At 53.7% G+C, this 19,448-nt stretch overlaps 2 protein-coding genes across 6 annotated transcripts in view; both read right to left on the bottom strand.

The window, feature by feature from the left end:
- OCEL1 (occludin/ELL domain containing 1) overlaps positions 1 to 19,448 on the bottom strand; it is a 65,060-nt gene that overhangs the window by 35,797 nt on the left and 9,815 nt on the right. The window lies entirely within an intron of this gene.
- MYO9B (myosin IXB) overlaps positions 1 to 19,448 on the bottom strand; it is a 135,649-nt gene that overhangs the window by 17,623 nt on the left and 98,578 nt on the right. For 3 of the 5 annotated variants that reach the window (XM_050769405.1, XM_050769404.1, XM_050769408.1), the window contains exons 13-22: positions 19,285 to 19,366; positions 17,053 to 17,142; positions 13,950 to 14,063; positions 11,640 to 11,679; positions 10,523 to 10,645; positions 9,481 to 9,561; positions 7,628 to 7,738; positions 4,645 to 4,767; positions 2,813 to 3,129; positions 407 to 1,324 (exon numbers count right to left, since the gene is read on the bottom strand). In XM_050769405.1, coding sequence (XP_050625362.1) covers positions 407 to 1,324; positions 2,813 to 3,129; positions 4,645 to 4,767; positions 7,628 to 7,738; positions 9,481 to 9,561; positions 10,523 to 10,645; positions 11,640 to 11,679; positions 13,950 to 14,063; positions 17,053 to 17,142; positions 19,285 to 19,366 — 1,999 coding nt within the window. The remainder of the gene's footprint in view (positions 1 to 406; positions 1,325 to 2,812; positions 3,130 to 4,644; positions 4,768 to 7,627; positions 7,739 to 9,480; positions 9,562 to 10,522; positions 10,646 to 11,639; positions 11,680 to 13,949; positions 14,064 to 17,052; positions 17,143 to 19,284; positions 19,367 to 19,448) is intronic. The other 2 variants (XM_050769407.1, XM_050769406.1) reach the window with 1 other exon arrangement.

Genomic DNA, 19,448 nt, shown 5'->3' on the forward strand with positions numbered 1-19,448 from the left:
AGTCACCGACACTTGGCTTACTAAGGCTCAGGCAGAGCGAGCCCCTGCTCTTTTAACCCCAAGGAGTATAGTTAGTCCTGTTCACCAATTAGAAACCAAGGCCCAAGATTGCTGGGGAGCAGGGACCTTGACCTGAGGAGCCACCTCCCTCAAGGCCAGGACCTTTCTATATGAGCATAGCTCCTTCTGGGGACCCCTCAAGGCTCCGGGTCCCAGCCTGGGCCCTGGCTGGGTGCCTTGTTTTCACTTGGCCTTTAGCATGCCCTGCTTGTCCTCCTCCCTCAGGGCTCCCGCACACCCACTGGGCATGATCACACACGTGTTTCCAGGATGTGTGGTACTGCCCCTGGCCTTGCCCACCTGGTCTGGACCCTGGTGCTCAGACAGAAGAGGGTGTGGGGCTTACTCTGTGGGCGTGAGGGCGGCCCCTGTGGCCCGGTGTCTGTCGCTGAGGTCCAGGGACTGGCTGAGCATGGCACTAGGGCTGGCGGCGGCCACCAGCTTTTTGCCCCGCCACAGCTCCACGGCGCTGGCCAGCCGCTCGGAGTCCAGGTACCGCTGGATCTGTGTGGAGCCTCCGGGGCTGTCGGGCTTTTCCTGAACCCTTGGGCTGCCACAAGGTTTGCTCTTGTCCTCGGGGGTCTCGGGGGTGCTGCCGGGGGCTGGTGGGCTGATCCTGCTGTCCAAGGCCAGGCTGGTCGGTCGCTCCACCTGGCTGGGCCTGGGGCTCCCAGCCGGCAGCGTCTTCTCGGTTTCTTCAGAGACCTTGCCAACTGCCATGGCCTCGGGTTGCTCTGTGGGCTGCTTTTGGGACGTGTTCTCAGCCTCCGTCTCTACGATTAGAAGGGTTTCATCTTCTCTGCTCTCCTTTTTGTCTTCCAGGAGACTCACCCCTTGCTCCTGGGTGACCCTTCTGGAAGGTTCTCTGAGGGCGCTCTCCTCCTTGCAGGACTGAATGTGTTTGTTCTGGAACTTGACGTGCTCCAGCCCTCTTTGCCGACGCGACTCACGCTTCTCCCGGCTGCTGGGGACTTTCTCATGACTTTCAGTGGCCACGGTTTTCTGGGGCGGGAGAGTCTTCTCCGGGCTCAGGGCCTCCTTCTCAGGTGAGGAGTGCTCTGGCGGGGACCTGTCACTTGGCCACACCTCAGGCTCTGATGCCAGGTGCCTGCCATCCTCTGCCGGCTCTGGCCCCTGCTCAGCTACCTGCTGCCCGCCGGCCACCTGACCCAGCCCGCCCTCCTCAGCGCCTGCTCTTTCGGCTTCCAGGGCTTCCCTCTCCTTCTCCTCTGCCTTCTGCTTCTCCAAGATCATCTGGCTGAAGCTGGAGTGAGGAAAAAGCAGACAGCTGGTTCAGAAACAAACCTTCCTTCCACCTCCCACTGAGTTCCGATGGGACCCCCAGCCTGTGGGCTGCAGACGGGGCTTCGCCTGTGCCTAGTGGCCCTGAGAGATGTTTCTGGAAAGCAGGAATCTCCTCGATCAGGAAAGGAGGCTGAGGGTGGTGCCCCCTCAGTGTCACAGATACTCCTGCCCTGTGTCTGCCTGGCTGCCTTGTTAGGGGAGAGGACCCTTGTTGGGGCTGTGGTGGGTGGGTTCTGTTAAGAAGCCTCAAACTCGTTTGGGGTCCACTGTGGGCTTTCCCTTGAGTCTTTTTCTAGGAGGCTTTTTGTTTTGTTTTTATTTTTATTTATTTTATTTTATTTTTGAGACAAAGTCTCACTCTGTCATCCAGGCTGGAATGCAGTGGCACTATCTTGGCTCGCTGCGACCTCTGCCTCCCAGGTTCAAGTGATTCTTGTGCCTTGGCCTCCCCAGTAACTGAGATTATAGACATACACCACCACGCCCGGCGAATTTTTGTATTTTTAGTAGAGATGAGGTTTTGCCATGTTGGCCAGGCTGGTCTCAAACTCATGTGATCTGCCTGCCTTGGCCTTCCAAAGTGCTGGCCTTACAGGTGTGAGCCAATACGCCCAACCTTTTTGGTTTTTACAGACAGTGTCTGACTCTGTCACTCAGGCTGGAGTGCAGTGGTGTGATCATAGCTCACTGCAGCCACCACATCCCAGACCCAGGTGATCCTCCTGCCTCAGCTTCCTGAATAGCTGGGGCTACAGGTGTGCATCACCACACCTAGCTAACTCTTTAATTTTGTGTAGAGATGGCATCTTGCTATGTTGGCCAGGCTGGTCTCATACTCCTGGGCTCAAGTGATCCTCCCACCTAAGCCTCCCAAAGTGTTGGGATTACAGGCATGAGCCATTGCACCTGGCCTAGGAGGCTTATTTGCACATGTGGGTAGGGCCTGCTCTGGGAGCTGGGATGTGACCTGTGGCAGAGCTGGGTCTGTGTGGCAGGGGAGAGGTGCACAGGGTGCCTAGGTCAGGGAGGGGCTGGGCTTGTAGCTGTGGGTGCCGGGACGGGAGTTGCTGATATCCTGCTGGGGGGTTCTCTGTGCCTGGTGGATGCCCCAGCTCCATGCTGAGTGTTGGGCTGGTCCAGGCGGTCCCTCCAACCCTGAATCCAGGTGTTCCCTGACCGATCCAGGTACAGGGGAGTCCCTGGGCAGAGAATGGGTGCAGCCAATGGCAAAGCAGAGCTTTGTCCCTGAGTGCTGCCTGCCAGCCTCAGAGCCCCTCTCTGTAGCCCATGTGTGTCCAGGCATCTAGTTTCCCACCAACCCTTCCCTGTGTCCAGAATGACATCCCCTTAGTGCCACAGGCCAGATGGTATATCATGGGCAGCAATTTGGTGAGTGACCCTTTTGGCTTCTGGAATATTCTGGGGAGCGTGGCCTGGCTCTGCTCACCTCTTGCGCTGCAGGTGCCCTCGGCAGAGGCTCTGCAGGCGGATGATGCTCTGTTTCCGGCGCCGGTAGAGCTTCCGCTGCCAGTAGCCCCTCCATGCGGCCTGGAGGTACACCGCGGCCTGCGTCCTCTCCAGAGCCCTCCGGACCCGGTAGGACCGCCAGCAGGCCTGGATGGTGACGGCGGCCCGCTTCATCTGCAGGAAGTGCCGACGCTCCAGCACCATCCGAAACCAGCTCTGCAGCAGCAGGATTTTCCGCACCACCTCCCGGTGTAGCGTCTCCTGTAGGGCTTGCCGCTCTGTCTCCTTCAGGAAGACCTGGTGGGCACAGGGTCAGGTGGGGTCAGCCGCACTGCCCCTGACACCACCTCTGTGCCTGGGAGGTCTGCATAGCCCACTCCAGAGTGAGACCCAGGCTGGTGTGCTGACCAACCAGGGCTTCATTTATTTATTTATTATTATTTTTTTGAGATGGAGTCTCACTCTGTCGCCCAGGCTGGAGTGCAGTGGCGCCCTCTCGGCTCACTGCAACCTCTGCCTACTGGGTTCAGGTGATTCTCCTGCCTCAGCCTCCTGAGTAGCTGAGACTACAGGTGCCCATCACCAGGCCTGGCTAATTTTTGTATTTTTAGTAGAGACAGGGTTTCACCATGTTGGCCAGGCTGGTCTCGAGCTCCCAACCTCAATTGATCTGCCCACCCTGGCCTCCCAAAAATGCTGGGATTACAGGCATGAGCTATTGCACCTAGGTGTGGCTCTGTTTTTTTTTTTGAGATGGAGTCTCACAGGCTAGAGTGCAGTGGTGCGATCTCAGCTCACTACAACCTCTGCCTCCCGGGTTCAAGCGATTCTCCTGCCTCAGCCTCCTGAGTCGCTGGGACTACAGGTGTGTGCCTGTAATGAAACCCTGTCTCTACTGAAAATATAAAAATTAGTCAGACGTGGTGGCGGGCACCTGTAATCCCAGCTGCACGGAGGCTGAGGCAGGAGAATCACTTGAACCTGGGAGGTGGAGGTTGCAGTGAGCTGAGATCGCACCACCAGTCTGGGTGACAGAGTGAGACTCTGTCTCAAAAATAAAAACAAGAAAGAAAAAGAAATGAGGTCTCGCTTGGTCACCCAGGCTGAAGTGCAGTGGTGCAATCACAGCTCACTGCAGTCTCAAACTCCTGCCACAGCCTGCCAAGCAGTTGGGACCACAGGTGCATGCCATCATGCTTGGCTTATTTTTAAATACTGTATAAAGACGAGGTCCCGCTATGTTTCCCAGGCTAGTCTGACACTCCTGGGCTCAAGGGATCCTCCCACCTCAGGCTTTCAAGTAGCTGGGACTCTGGGCGCGTGCTACCTCGCTTGGCTGGAAGGGAATTTTTTTACACCGGGTGAGGCCTTTGGGGGACTGACCTTGGCACTTGTTAAACAAGGGTGGCTGAATAATGCCCCCACAGCAAGAGGCAAACACATGCCCAGAGATGGGAGACGATCTCTGAAAGGGACGACAATTGCAGGCCGCCTCCCACCTGATACTGTAAAGGGGATGGACCAGCTCCTAAATCCTGCCAGTTAGCATGATCGTCCCTTTCCTACCTGTGACGCAGCAATAAACAGGTGATGCAGAGGGAGTCTCTGAGCCCCGCTGAAGAGCAGCAGGTGGGGCTCAGCCAGGGCGGCCCCTATCCCTTAGGTGCAGTATTCTGCTGGGTCCCTAGAAATGCATTTCCTAGACAGAGCCCTGTATGTTTCAGAGAGTGGCCCTGGGGGCCTGGGAAGACACGGTGTGCGGTGGAAGGCAGGGTGTGGGTTTGCAGTGCCCCGAGGGGCAGGAGCACTGACCTTGGTCTTCCCGATCTGGTAGTTCCTCTTGTCTACCTTCATCTTCTCCAGGAGGGTCGAGATGACCTCCCTGCAGGGCTGGGCATCCTTGGGCAGGAGCACCTGGAACTGCTCGGTGAAATCCTACATTATTTGGGCAGAGAAAGGAGAATCTGGGTGAGTGTTGCGGCCAGCGATGAGGAGACGGGGATCTGGTGACCCCGGTTAAGGTGAAATTGGGTTTGATGGGAATGGTAATGACAAATCTGAAATTTCAGGCTTTCAGAAATAGCCTGGGCTGGGCATGGTGGCTCACACCTATAATCTCAGCACTTTGGGAGGCCGAGGCGGGTGGATCACCTGAGGTCAGGAGTTCGAGACCAGCCTGGCCAACATGGGGAAACCCCATCTCTACTTAGCTGAGCATGGTGGCACACACCTGTAGTCCCAGCTACTTGGGAGGCTGAGGCAGGAGAATCATCTGAACCTGGGAAGCTGAGGTTGCAGTGAGCCAAGATCACATCATTGTAATCCTCCTGCCTCAGTCTCCCCGGAAGCTGGGAGTACAGGTACTTAGTCCTGTAGCCACCACGCCCAGCTAATTAAAAAAAAATTTTTGGGCCAGGCGCGGTGGCTCAAGCCTGTAATCCCAGCACTTTGGGAGGCCGAGATGGGTGGATCACGACGTCAGGAGATCGAGACCATCCTGGCTAACCCGGTGAAACCCCATCTCTACTAAAAAATACAAAAAACTAGCCGGGCGAGGTGGCGGGCACCTGTAGTCCCAGCTACTCGGGAGGCTGAGGCAGGAGAATGGCGTGAACCCGGGAGGCGGAACTTGCAGTGAGCCGAGATCCGGCCACCGCACTCCAGCCTGGGCAACAGAGCGAGACTCTGTCTCAAAAAAAAAAAAAAAAAAAAAAAAAAAAAAAATTTTTTTGTAGGGACAGGGTTTCACCATGTTGCCCAGGCTTGTCTCAAACTCCTGAGCTCAACCTATGAGACCAGCCTAGCCAACATGACAAAACCCTGAATCTACCAAAAATTAGCCAGGCATGGTGGCAGGCGCCTGTAGTCCCATGTACTGGGGAGGTGGAGGCAGGATAATCACTTGAACATGGGAGGCAGAAGTTGCAGGGAGCCGAGACGCCACTGCACTCCAGCCTGGGCGACAGAGTGAGGCTCTGCCTAAAAATAAAAAAAGAAAAAAGACATGGGTTCTTAGCGGGGTGCAGTGGTGCCTGGGTCATGTGACCCAAAGTGCTAGGATTGCAGGCTAAGCCACCATGCCTGGTCAATAGTCTGTAATCTTAAGAAAGACCACTGCAGACACAAGGTCCTAGGTCTTTTAGATGGTCGAGGTGGCTGGGAACCGGGGCCACCCTTGCAATGGGGCTTACAGTCTAGGACTTGTGAGGGAGTTAGATCATAGCTGGAGGAACATGTTTTTTTTTTTTTTTTTTTTTTTGAGACAGTCTTGCTCTGTTGGAGTGCAGTGGTGCAAACATGGCTCACTGTCGACCTCCCAGACTCAAGCAATCCTCCTGCCTCAGCCCCACAAGTAGCTGGAAGTACACTGCATGCCAGCACGCCTGGCTTCTGTATTTTTGTGTGGAGATGGGGTTTCACCATGTTGCCTGGACTGATTTTGAGCTCCTGAGCTCAAGCAATCTGCCTGCCTTGCCCTCCCAAAGTGCTAATTACAGGAGTGAGCCACCGCACTGGGCCTCTAGTTTTTTTTGAGACAGGGTCTTGCTCTGCCATCCAGGCTGGAGTGCACTGGCTCAGTCATAGCTCACTGTAGCCTCAAACTCCTTGGGTTCAAGTGATCTTCTCACCTTAGCCTCCTGAGTAGCTGGGACCACAGGTGCACAACACCTTGTCTGGCTAATATATATATATTTTTTGAGGCGGAGTTTTGCTCTTGTTGACCAGGCTGCAGTGCAATGGTGCAATCTTGGCTTATTGCAGCCTTCAACTTCTGGGTTCAAGAGATTCTCCTGCCTCAGCCTCCCAAGTAGCTGGGATTACAGGTGTGCCCCACCGTGCCTGGCTTTTTGTTTTGTATTTTTAGTAGAGATGGGGTTTCACCATGTTAATCAGGCTGGTAACGAACTCCTGATCTCAAGTGATCCACCCGCTTTGGCCTCCCAAAATGCTGGAATTACAGGCATGAGCAACTGCACCTGGCTAATTTTTAAATTTTTTGCAGAGACAGGGTGTCTCTAGGTTGTCCAGGCTGGCCTCAAAACTCCTAGGCTCAAGTGATCCTCCTGCCTTGGCCTCCCAAAGTGTTGGGATTACAGGCGTGTGCCACTGCACCTGCCCGGAACATTTCTTTTTAGTGAAGTATTATTTCAAATATTTAAGGGTCAAGTATTGGTAAAACACACCAGCATTTCTGCATTTTTTATAATTTTGCCTTTCTTATCTGTATAGGATTAGAAAGGCATTATTTCTAGTCAATGGATGAGAAAAGAGGCACATTATATTATTCTAGTCCCTGGGGCTATGAAGGGAAAGCATGAAAGGGAACCAGGCGCTGTCATCTCTGGCTTTGGGCTCAGGGTGACACAGGTACCAGCTCTTGGCATGAGGCAGGGGTTTCTTTCTTTCTTTTTTTTTTTTGAGATGGAGTCTTGCTCTGTTGCCTAGGCTGGAGTGCAGTGGCTCAATCTCGGCTCACTGCAACCTCCCCGCCTGCTGGGTTCAAGGGATCCTCCTGCCTCAGTAGTTAGGAGTACAGGCAGCTGCTGCCACACTCGGCTAATTTTTGTATTTTTAGTACAGATGGGGTTTCATCACATTGGTCAGGCTGGTCTTAAACTCCTGACCTCAGGTGATCTGCTCGCCTCGGCCTCCCAAGGTGTTGGGATTACAGGCGTGAGCCACGGCGACTGGCCAACCTGCTGGGTTTACGTTCCAGCAAGGAGCTCTCTTTGGAAGAGGGCGATTGCCTTTGCCATGAAACAGGTGTGTCCAGGTACGTGTGCTTGTGGCCTACCTGGAATGTGTACTTGGCACTGTACCCTGACCTCCGGATGCGCACAGTCTCCAGCATACCGGTGTAGCGCAGCTGCTGCAGGACCAGCTCGTCGTCAAAGCACAGCTCTTTCTGAAATGAGAATGTGAGAGATCACGCAGGTGGCCTTGACCGGACAGGATGCCCAAGCCTGTCGGTGGCTCAGGCCTGGGAACTGTGAGATTAGGGCACTGTGCCATGTGACCACTGCCCCTTGGGATCCCTAACACAGACTTGGTCAGGGTGTACATGTGGGTGCTGGCTAGCTGACCTGGGAGTGTTCTATGGCACAGCAGCCAGGAGTGCCTGGACAAGGGGTCCTTCCTTGCTCCAGACACTCCTTCTGGAATGAGGCCAAGATGAGAGGATCAGTTGAGGCCAGGAGTTTGAGACCAGCCTGGGCAACATAGTGAGACCCCATCTCTAGTCATTTAAATTTATTAAAACAAACAAACAAACAAACAAAAAAAACTAAATGCAAATGTGTCCTGGGCTTGTTCTCCGTGGCAGGCACGGGGTAAGTGCTGGGGATTTGGTGGAGAGGAGAGCTTGGTCTGGGGGCAGGAGCCACACACAGGTGATAGAACAGGGAGGGAGCAGCTGGGTGGAGGCCGAGAGGAGGAGGAAGAAGCCAAGGGGCTGATGGGGACACAGGGAGATGCTTCCTGCCAGGGGAGAGAAGAGGCTGGAAATGCGGCTGCCTCAGTGGGCTTTAAGCCTGGAGCTCAGGGGTCTGGACTTCACCCTGGTGGGCAGTGAGGGATAAGGCATGGTGTTGCTATAAAGACAAACGGTGCTGGGCGCGGTGGCTCACGCTTGTAATCCCAGCACTTTGGGAGGCTGAGATGGGTGGATCACGTGAAGTCAGGAGTTCAAGACCAGCCTGGCCAACATGGTGAAACCCCGTCTCTACTAAAAACACAAAAATTAGCTGAGCGTGGTGGGCACCTGTAATCCCAGCTACGTGGGAGGGTGAGGCAGGAGGATGGCTTGAACCTGGGAGGTCGAGGCTGCAGTGAGCCGAGATCGCACCACTGCACTCCAGCCTGGGTGACAGACAGAGAGAGATTCTGTCTCAAAAACAAACAAACAAAACAAACAAACAAAAAAAGGCAAACAGGAAAGAATGGGGAGGGTTGTCATGACTGGGGGTGGATGTGGGGGCCAGGGATGCTGCCTGACACCCTCCAGTGCACAGAATGGCTCTTATCATAGAGAACCATCTGCTGGCACAGCCCACGAGCAGAGACGGTGCACGACGGAGCATCTCCCCAGGTACAGTTGGTGGGAGGTTCCTGCCTGGCTGTGTGCTCACATTTGTCTGGGAGCCCACACCCCTGCTCCGTCCCTGGTAAAGTCCCCGAGCTGTCCTCCCAGGGATGGAGTGGACCTCTGGGGTAAAGGAAGCCTGTGCCAGTGCTGAGCCTGAAGCCCCCCCTGGTGCTTCCACTGGGGCTCCGAGGGTCTCTCTAGACACTTGCAATGTGAGCAGCGGGCTGTGTGTGCCTCTAAGACTCTGCTATGTAACCTCAGCTCTTGCCTTTTGGTACACTCCTTGCACTGGCTACTCTTTGGGATGTATCTGAAGAGCACCCCTGACCTGTCGCTCCCTAATCAAACCTTTTCTGGGCCTCTCCATGTTCCAGATGATGTCCCTACTCTTGAATGGCCACTTGGGCCATCCTCACTGCTAACCCTCTATCCCCAGCTGCCTCTGGATGGACTGCTGCACTGTCCCCCATACTGCGTGGAGGCTGGGGCTGGATGCAGGGACACCGACACCCCTAAGAGTCTGGCATGGGCCTTCTCCTCCCAAACACCTTAGAGAAACTCACCTTTTCAGCATTGGAACGGATGCAGCGGATAAAGAAGGGCTCTGCTTTCCCCAGCGCCTCCAAGAGCTTGTTAAGGGATGTCTGTTAAGGGAAAGAGAGAGCATTTGGGTTGAGTTAGGGACCCTGGCAGCCGCTGTTCTGTGGGAGACCTGGGATGCTCTAGCATCAGTGTGCGGTGGATGGGGTCTGCACAAATGTGGGTCCCTGGTGGTGGGACACAAGAGGTTCCAGCTGGACGTTCTGACCCGAGCCTGCGCTATCCCTGGAAACCCTCGAGGGAGCTATGTGGTCCCCATGGTCCCAGGGCCACCAGTGCTTGTCTCTGCCTCAGGTGGAAGGCTGGGGCTGGGAAGGACCGGACAAACGCTTTCTGGAGATTTGAAACATGTGTCAGCCTCTGAAGGGACCATGGATGTAGTGTTGTTTTTTTTTTTTGAGACAGAGTCTCACTCTTGTTGCCCAGGCTGGAGCGCAATGGCCTGATCTTGGCTCACTGCAACCTCCGCCTCCCAGATTCACGCAATTCTCCTGCCTCAGCCTCCCAAGGAGCTGAGATTACAGGTGCCCACCACACCTGGCTAATTTTTGTATTTTTTTTTGAGACGGAGTCTCGCTCTGTTGCCCAGGCTGGAGTGCAGTGGCGCGATCTTGGCTCACTGCAAGCTCCACCTCCCGGGTTCACACCATTCTCCTGCCTCAGCCTCCCGAGTAGCTGGGACTACAGGTGCCCGCCACCATGCCCAGCTAATTTTTTTGTATTTTTAGTAGAGACGGGGTTTCACCGGGTTAACCAGGATGGTCTCGATCTTCTGACCTCGTGATCCGCCCGCCTCGGCCTCCCAAAGTGCTGGGATTACAGGTGTGAGCCACCGCGCCGGGCGAATTTCTTTATTTTTAGTAGAGACGGGCTGTGCTCGGTGTCGGGTGAAGCTACACAAGCGTAAGGCTGAGCTGAGCACCACCTCCCGCCTCTCCTGCTGCACCCACCTGGAACTGGGCGCTGATGCTTGGCGCCGCCCCCCGCCTCTCCTGCTGCACCCACCTGGAACTGGGCGCTGATGCTCGGTGGCTTTTTCTTCTTGTGCAGGTGCAGCAGGGACTTGGTGGTGCGGTCATGCAGGGTCATGCTGATGATGAGTTTCAGGGACTTGGAGTCCAGCAGATTCTAGGACAGACACATGGGGTCCGGCCTGCCCTCCCACAGCCCACACAGGCACAGGAAGGCATCACAGCGTCCCCGGAGCCAGGGCAGAACAGCGTCCCTGCAGCGAGTGCCCAGGCGGCAGCTCTTAGGTTTGGTCTTGGGACCACGCTGTTGGAGAGGGCCCAGTGGAATGAGGTGGGCTACACCTTGCACACAGCGCTGGTTCCGGCAGGGCTGATGGCAGCCTCTTTCACCGCCTGAGTGGCTGCCCCATTTCCCCTTCCTCTGGGTTAGAGAGGAAGCCAGTGCTACTGAACCTGGCCGACCCTCTCCTCTGCACAGCTCCTACAGTTTACGTTACTTGAGGCAAGAAGGGCCAGGTCTTTTCTGTGCCATCCGCATGAGCTCATCGGACAGGCCACCATCATGTGTCAGCCAGTTCTATCAGCTGACAAGAGGAATTAGCCCTCTCCCATCTGCTAACTAGACTGCAAGGCTAGTCTTACTCTTTTTGCCAATTTCCTAAATTGCTGCACTTGTACGTGGAAACGAGACAGAGCGCTTGGGAGGTGCTCTGTCCCATCTGGAAGTGGCCCTGTAGCCAGGGACTGAAGATGGGGCTGTTAAACGGAAGGGTCCCATTACCTTGGGGCAGGATGAGCTCTATGGTGCTATGAACCCACTAGAGCTCCCTGTGGGACCAGGCTGAGGCCCGACTTCAGCTGCGCTTATGCCCCTGGCTTCCTCCCTCACCCCTTCTCTCTGCTTTCTCCTGTAAACCCCCCTCCATAAGCCGCTGTGTGTGCAAATATCCCCATCTCAGACCGTGCTTCTGGGAAACCCATAAAGAGCCAGCTCCAAATCATCTCAACACAAGAACATTTTTTTTCTTGAAGGGAGGGGGAGATAGTGGGAAGAAGGAGGTAATGAAGCTGCAGAAGTGAAAGCTCTCAAGACGGGCAGAGAAGCAAGATATCTTGGAATGTGTCGCGCGGGGTGTGTGTTTTTTTTTTACCTTTGGAATGATCTGCTTTTGTTTGATACCTTTACTTTTCCTGTCAAAATATTAAAAATGGTTTTGTGAACAAAAGGAACACAGCGTCGGGATTTGGGTTAGTTCAGCAAGCCACGCCTGGCGGGTTAGACTGAGACAGAGAGAGACGGGAGAGAGCGAGAAGGCGCAAGTGCAACGAGGCCGCCGCCACCTCTCCACACCGCACACCGTGGCGTGCCTCAGCCACTGTCTGTGGACACCAGTTTCCCTGGGATGGCGGCAGCCGGACTCTGCTGGTGGCTGCCCCAAGGCTGAGAAAAGCATTTGGTCTGGGGGCCATTCAGATGTCTGAGAAGTAGGAGGGGCTGGCTAGGAAGCTACAGGGTAGGACGTGCATCCAAAGGGGCTCGCTATGGAGGAACTGACATATCCCCAAATCACGGCAGGATGCCCTAAATGGGGCAGAGGAAGCCTGAGCAGTCCTGGTGGAGACCAGGTGACCAGGCTGTCTTTGCCATGCGCTGGTAGACACCAAGCAGGCCCAGAGGCCCTTCTGGAACCCTCTGCCGGCAGGGCAGGGACTTGCCTTGCAAAATAACCAAAATGGGGCCTGGGTGGGAGCTCCTTTCAGGATCATGCTGGTGGGAAAGAAGAAAACCAAAACTGGCCAGGCGCGGTGGCTCACGCCTGTAATCCCAGCACTTTGGGGGGCTGAGGCAAGTGGATCACTTGAGGTCAGGAGTTCAAGACCAGCCTGGCCAACGTGGTGAAACCCTGTCTTTACTAAAAATACAAAAATTAGCCAGGCGTGGTGGTGGGTGCCTGTAATCCCAGCTACTCAAGAGGCTGAGGCAGGAGAATCGCTTGAACCCAGGAGGCGGAGGTTGCAGTGAGCCGAGATTGTGCCACTGCACTCCAGCCTGGGCGACAGTGAGACTCTGCCTCAAAAAAAAAAAAAAAAAAAAAAAGGAACAAAAGTTTGAAACAGGCTCCTGCTGGGTATAGGGGCTCATGCCTGTAATCCCAGTGCTTTGGGAGGCTGAGGCAGGAGGATCGCTTGATCCCAGGAGTTTGAGACCAGCCTGGCAGCCTGGGCTATAACATAGCAAGATTCCACCTCTACAAATAGTAAAATTAGACAGGTGTGGTAATGCACGCCTGTATTTCCAGCTACACTGGAGGTTGAGGCAGGAGAATTGCTTGAGCCCAGGAGGTCGAAGCTGCCGTGAGTGGTGATTGTGTCACTGCTGTACTCTAGCCCGGGCAACAGAATGAGACCCCCATCTCTTAAAAAAGAAAAAAAAAAAGGGCCAGGGACAGTGGCTCATGCCTGTAATCCCAGCACTTTGGAAGGACGAGACAGGCAGATCACCTGAGGTCAGGAGTTCAAGACCAGCCTGGCCAACATGGTGAAGCCCTGTCTCTACTAAAAATACAAAAAATTAGCCAGGCGTGGTGGCAGGTGTCAGTAATCCCAGGTACTTGGGAGGCTGAGGCGGGAGAATCGCTTGAACCTGGGAGGCAGAGGGTGCAGTGCGCTGAGATCGTACCCCATTGCACTCCAGCCTGGGCAACAAGAGTGAAACTCCGTCTCAAAAAAAAAAAAAAAAAAAAAAAGAAAGAAAGAAAAAAAGAAACTGGCTTCCATTGGCTCCCATGCAGGTGCAAGCTTTGCTCTCAGCCAGCCCACACCCCAATGGCCACTAAAAGGCGGGATGTGGTGACCGCAGGTGGATGTCCTGTCAGCTGAGGCTGCTGCCTGCCTAGTGCTGGGTCAGCATAATGGAAGCATGAGAGTCATTACCCCATTTGGAGGCCGAAAGCATAGAATACTCAGGTCCCACAGTGTGCTAACGGTTGGGATCCCAACCCAGTTTATGCACCTTCTGGGCTCTCTCGACTGGCTTATGTGGCCACCTGCAGACAGCAGGGCCATCCTCTCAGGAAATTGCATGCCCTGCTGCAGACGGCTTCTCTGCAAACTCACAGTGGCAAAGGCGGGAGCAAGCTTTGCTCTGCAAGCCAGACAGGCATGGGGAGGAGACGGAGGATGGCACGTTTGCGGGTGGAAAATTAGATGCCTCGAGGAAGGAGCGCTCCTGGGAAGCTGCCCCGTGTGTTGGGAAGCTGGCCGTGCCTGGGCCACAGTGCAGACAGCGGCCAGGGGTGTTATTGATTGGCATTTAGTGATGGCTGGGGGGTGAGCTACCAGACAGCATTGTGGTTTTAGTGGCCGAGGCAAATTAGGAAGACTGCAGGCCCCGCCGGGGTCGTGGGAGTAGGGGGAGGCGGTTGTTGCACTTGTAAGCAGGGTCTTGCTGGGGGACTCACAGGATGAAGGCGCGGGGTTTCTGGAGCCGACTGAGGGACTGGAGAAGCCTACGGGGGTCCTCGCCCTGCCAGGGCAATCCTTTGATGCTCTTGATCATTTGGTTATGCAAATCGCTGAGGGGAGGGTGGGGAGGGCGCAGTGACAGAAAGAAGATGGAGTTAGAAGCATGCCTGCCACCTTGGGGTTCCCAGAGCCATTGGGACCGTCCCCAGGCCACTGAAGCTAAAACATGCAGCTGGGGAAAGACACTGAGCTCAATGCTGCCCCTCTCTCTTCTGCCAGAAATGGGGACTGGGTCAGCCTCCCCAAGACCTGCAGTGGGGCAGGGCTTTGAGGCAAATTGGACTTGGCCACACGGATCATTGATCCTTTTCAATATATCATTTCCAGCTGGGCGCCGTGGCTCACGCCTATAATCCCATCACTTTGTGAGGCTGAGATGGGTGGATCACCTGAGGTCAGGAGTTCGAGACCAGCCTGGCCAACATGGCGAAACCCTGTCTCTGCTAAAAATATAAAAAGTTAGCGGGGCATGGTGGAGGGCACCTGTAATCTCAGCTACGTGGGAGGCTGAGGCAGGAGAATTACTTGAACCCAGGAGGCAGAGGTTGCAGTGAGCTGAGATAGCGCCATTGCACTCCAGCCTGGGAGACAGAGCAATACTCTGTCTTTAAAAAAAAAAGAAAAAAAAATTATTTCCATCTGATCATTCCACTTCATTGGATCCTTTTCATCTGGATCACTGAGAAAGTTCTCATATTTAAGAGGCTTTGGGACGGAGTCTCGCTCTTTCTCCCAGGCTGGAGCACAATGGTGTGATCTCAGCTCACTGCAACCCTACCTCCTGGGTTCAAGTGATTCTCCTGCCTCAGCCTCCTAAATAGCTAGGATTACAGGTGCGCACCACCATGCCCGGCTAATTTTTGTATTTTTAGTAGAAATGGGGTTTCATCATGTTGGTCAGGGAGGTCTTGAACTCCTAACCTTGTGGTCCGCCCACCTCAGCCTTCCAAAGTGCTGGGATAACAGGTGTGAGCCACTGCATCCAGCCGGGGATATTTATTTAGTTTTAAATTTATTTTTATTTTATTTTATTGAGACAGAGTCTCACTCTTTTGCCCAGGCTGGAGGGCAGTGGTGCGATCTCAGCTCACTGCAACCTCCACTTTCCAGGTTCAAGCGATTCTCCTGTCTCAGCCTCCTGAGTAGCTGGGATTACAGACATGCATCACCCTGCCCAGCCTATTTATTTTTAAAATTCCATGACAGGCTGGCCATGGCTCGTACCTGTAATCCCAGCACTTTCGGAGGCTGAGCGGGGCAGATCACCTGAGGTAGGGAGTTCAAGACCAGCCTGGCCAACATGGTGAAACCCTGTCTCTACTAAAAACACAGAAATTAGCCGGGCATGATGGCGCATGCCTGTAATCCCAGTCACTCCAGAGGCTGACGCATGACAATCGCTTGAACCTGGGAGGCAGAGGTTGCACTGAGCCGAGATCGCGCCACTGCACTCCAGCCTGGGTAACAGAGTGAGACTCTGTCTCAAAAAAAAAAAAAAAAAAAAAAAAAAAAGGCAGTTGGGGAAACTCAGAAAAGAAGACCCTAAGGAGGGTCTCTGTGGGAGGAGCAAATTAGTCTCTCTCCATGATTTTGTGGCCAGATGTCAAACTCCTTGTTGGCTTCATTAAGGCCTTTGGAGGAATTAATTTGAATACAAGAGCCACAGGTTGAGCACAGCAACTGGGGTGGTACCATCTCCATCAGGGGACATTTGCCAATGTCTGCAGACATTTGTGGTTGTCATGACTTGGGGGTGGGGGTGCTCTCCTGGCATCTGGTGGGTGGAGGCCAGGGATGCTGCTCAACACCCTATAGTCCACAGGACGGGTGTCACCCCAGAGAATGATCTGGCACAGTGCTGAGGCTGAGAAACCCTAGTTTTTTTTTTTTTTTTTTTTTAACAGAGTCTTGCTATGTTGCCCAGGCTGGAATGCAGTGGTGCGATCTCGGCTCACTGTAAACCCTGCCTCCCAGGTTCAAGTGATTCTCCTGCCTCAGCCTCCCGAGTAGCTAGGATTACAGGTGCACACCACGCCTGGCTAATTTTTGTATTTTTAGTAGACACAGGGTTTCACCATGTTGGCCAGGGTGGTCTTGAACTGCCGACCTCAAATGACCTGCCCACGTAGGCCTCCCCCAAGTGCTGGGATTACAGGGGGTGAGCGACCGCACCCGGCCAGAGAAACCCTAGTTTAAGGGGGTAATTACCCTCAAAGCACTCAACCTTACTCGCTTCATTTTGTTTGATGGCTGTGGGCTTAGGCTTGAGCATGCACGCTAGAGGTGCAAACTTTGGCACTGATAACGTGTGTGAATTAGAATGCCTTAGAAATGAAAATTGGATGCTTTCAAACTAAATATTAGTGAGGAATGTCTAAATTACAAATGTTTTTGACAGAACTTCTAGAAATGAGGATCTCGTTTTTCCTGTTTTTTTTTTTTTTTTTTTGAATTCCTTACTCCAGACATTTTATTTATTTTTTCTTGTAGAGGTGGGGTCTTGTTATGTTGTCCAAGCTGGTTTCAAACTCTTGGCCTCAAGTGATCCTCCCGCCTTGGCCTCCCAAAGTGCTGGGATTACAGGTGCGTGCTACCGCGTCCTGCTGGCAGTCGTTCAAAGCACATGTTTTAGCTCTGGGCAGGTGGCCTGGAAGGACCCAACCCCAGCCCCTGTGCTCCATGCACCATGCCAAGTGTCCACATGGCCCCACTTACCTGTTTTCCCCAGCCCTCCAGGGAGGCAGAGCAAAGGCAACAGAGGGGTCGCCTGTCACCTCTATATGCGAGTGGCCTTCATACCCAGGGTGGTCAGTGCAGCGGCCACGGCTTGGAATGATGTCCATGACTTTGGCCCACCCCTAGCCCTGCCGACCCGGCTAAATCTGCAAATCTGGCAGGAGTGGCCCCTGTGGGCCGTGGCATTCCCTGAATGGCCAGTCCTCTCTGTCTGTGCCCTGGACGCAGCACTGAGCGCCTGGGGAAGATGGCTCCCCTCGGTGCCTTGCTGGCCTCGGGATCAAAGGCCCTTTCTGCACTTACTTCTTGCTTTCATATAAAGCAATGATGTCCTCAAAAGCGTTAATATCGAACTCCTCAGAGCCGTCAAATGAGAAATCTAGCATTGAACAGCTGAAAGGGAGAATCTGTATAAACTTAACATGCTCCTGGGGTGGGACCCGCAGCCCTGTGGCCAGGCCCTGGGGAGATGGATACTGCTTCTGCTACCGCAGGTCAGAAGTTACTTTGTCTTTGAGGTAAGGGAGGCAAGGAAAAAAACAAACGAGTACTGGGTGTGGTGGCTCATGCCTATAATCCCATCACTTTGGGAGGCTGAGGTGGGAGGATGCCTTGAGGCCAGGAGTTCGAGACTAGCCTGAGCAACATAATCAGACTCCGTCTTTATAAAAGGAAAAATTAGCCAGGCGTGGTGGCCTGTGCCTGTTGTCCCAGCTACTTGGGAGGCTGAGGCGGGGGGATTGCTTGAGTCCAGGAGGTCGAGGCTGCAGTGAGCTGTGATTATACCACTGCACTCCAGCCTGGTCTCAAGCAAAACAAAACAAAACAAAACAAAATAAAACAAAAATGCAACCCATACAACAAAATGGAAGCTTTCTAGCTCTTGGGAACTTGGGGGACCCCCCCAAAAAAAAACCAAACATAATAGAGGAATGCATTCTCCTTTCTTGCGTCCCATTTTGGATGAAAAAGGTGATTCCTAAAACTTTTATATATTTATTTTTTTTGAGACAGAGTCTTGCTCTGTCACCCAGGCTGGAGTGCAGTGGTACGATCTTGGCTCACTGCAACCTCCATCTCCCGCGTTCAAGCAATTCTCCTGCCTCAGCCTCCCGTGTAGCCGGGACTACAGGTGCCCGCTACCATGCCCGGCTAATTTTTGTATTTTTAGTAGAGACGAGGTTTCACCATGTTGGCTAGGCTGGTCTTGAACGCCTGACCTCAAGTGATCTGCTCGCCTTGGCCTCCCAAAGTGCTGGAATTACAGGCGTGCACCATCATGTCCAGCCAGCCTGCTCACTTTTCTAGCCTGGTGCTGTCACATGCTTGGGTGCATGCAGGGCCCTTGGGGTCATTGCTAGGGTCCACAAAAGACCCCGCATCATCTCATGTGCAACATCAAAGTGTATGTGTTTCTGACTGTGAATGAAGTAACTTGGCAGAACAACTTTTGGGCCACCCCAGGCAGGACGAGGGAAGAACTCTCCAATCAATCAAGCCCGTCTCTCCACACCACCAGCGATACTTAGGCTTCACCTCCCAGTGCCCACCCTAGGCCATAAAATGGATCCTTTGTAAACTGAATCTCCTCCCATCTCCCTAAAGCGCATGATGCACCAAGGCGTGCTATTCTGTGTTTAGAAAAGCAGCCACCAAATGCTACTTGGTTCTAGAGGGTCTTTCTGGTTCTAAAGGCAGCTCAGTGACTTACTCAGAGCAACCCTGACCTGGGTTTAGAATGTAGCATTCCCCGGTGGCTCACGCCTGTAATCCCAGCACTTTGGGAGGCCGAGGCAGGTGGATCACCTGAAGTCAGGAGTTCAAGACCAGCCTGACCAACATGGAGAAACCCCATCTCTACTAAAAATACAAAATTAGGCCGGGCGCGGTAGCTCACGCCTGTAATCACAGCACTTTGGGAGGCTGAGGTGGGTGGATCACGAGGTCAGGAGATCGAGACCATCCTGGCCAACAGGGTGAAACCTCGTCTCTACCAAAAAAAAATACAAAAAAAAAAAAAAAAAAATTAGCCGGGCGTGGTGGCAGGCGCCTGTAGTCACAGCTACTAGGGAGGCCGAGGCAGGAGAATGGCGTGAATCTGGGAGGCAGAGCTTGCAGTCATCAGAGATTGTGCCACCGCACTCCAGCCTGGGCAACAGAGCAAGACTCTGTCTCACAAACAAACAAACAAACAAGAGGTCAGCTGAGGTCAGGAGTTTGAGAACAGCTTGACCAACAGAGTGAAACCCCATGTCTACTAAAGACACAAAATTAGCCAGGCACAGTGGCACATGCCTGTAATCCCAGCTACTAGGGAGGCTGAGGCAGGAGAATCAGTTGAACCCGGGAGGTGGAGGTTGCAGTGAGCCAAGATCGTGCCATTGTACTCCAGCCTGGGCAACAAGAGCGAAACTCTGTCTCAAAAAAAAAAAAAAAAAAAAAAAAAAAAAAAGAATGTAGCATTCCCTAAGTTGTTTGGAACAATGCTGCTGCCACCTAATGATCTCAGTATGGGCAAATTAGGGTCTTGCTCACCGGTAAAGTTTTTCTGAAGGGGTGCTGGCTCCTCTTGGCAGCTCTTCCGGGTGACTTTGGGCACCAGGGCTGCTCATACCTGCTGGAGACACAGAGTGGACGGTGGTTGGGATGGCCTCCTGTGGAGGCTGCAATTATTTTCACCCATTTTATTTATTTATTTG

Source organism: Macaca thibetana, chromosome 19, assembly GCF_024542745.1.
Source record: "Macaca thibetana thibetana isolate TM-01 chromosome 19, ASM2454274v1, whole genome shotgun sequence".
In the NCBI taxonomy this organism is placed as follows: Eukaryota; Metazoa; Chordata; class Mammalia; order Primates; family Cercopithecidae; genus Macaca; species Macaca thibetana.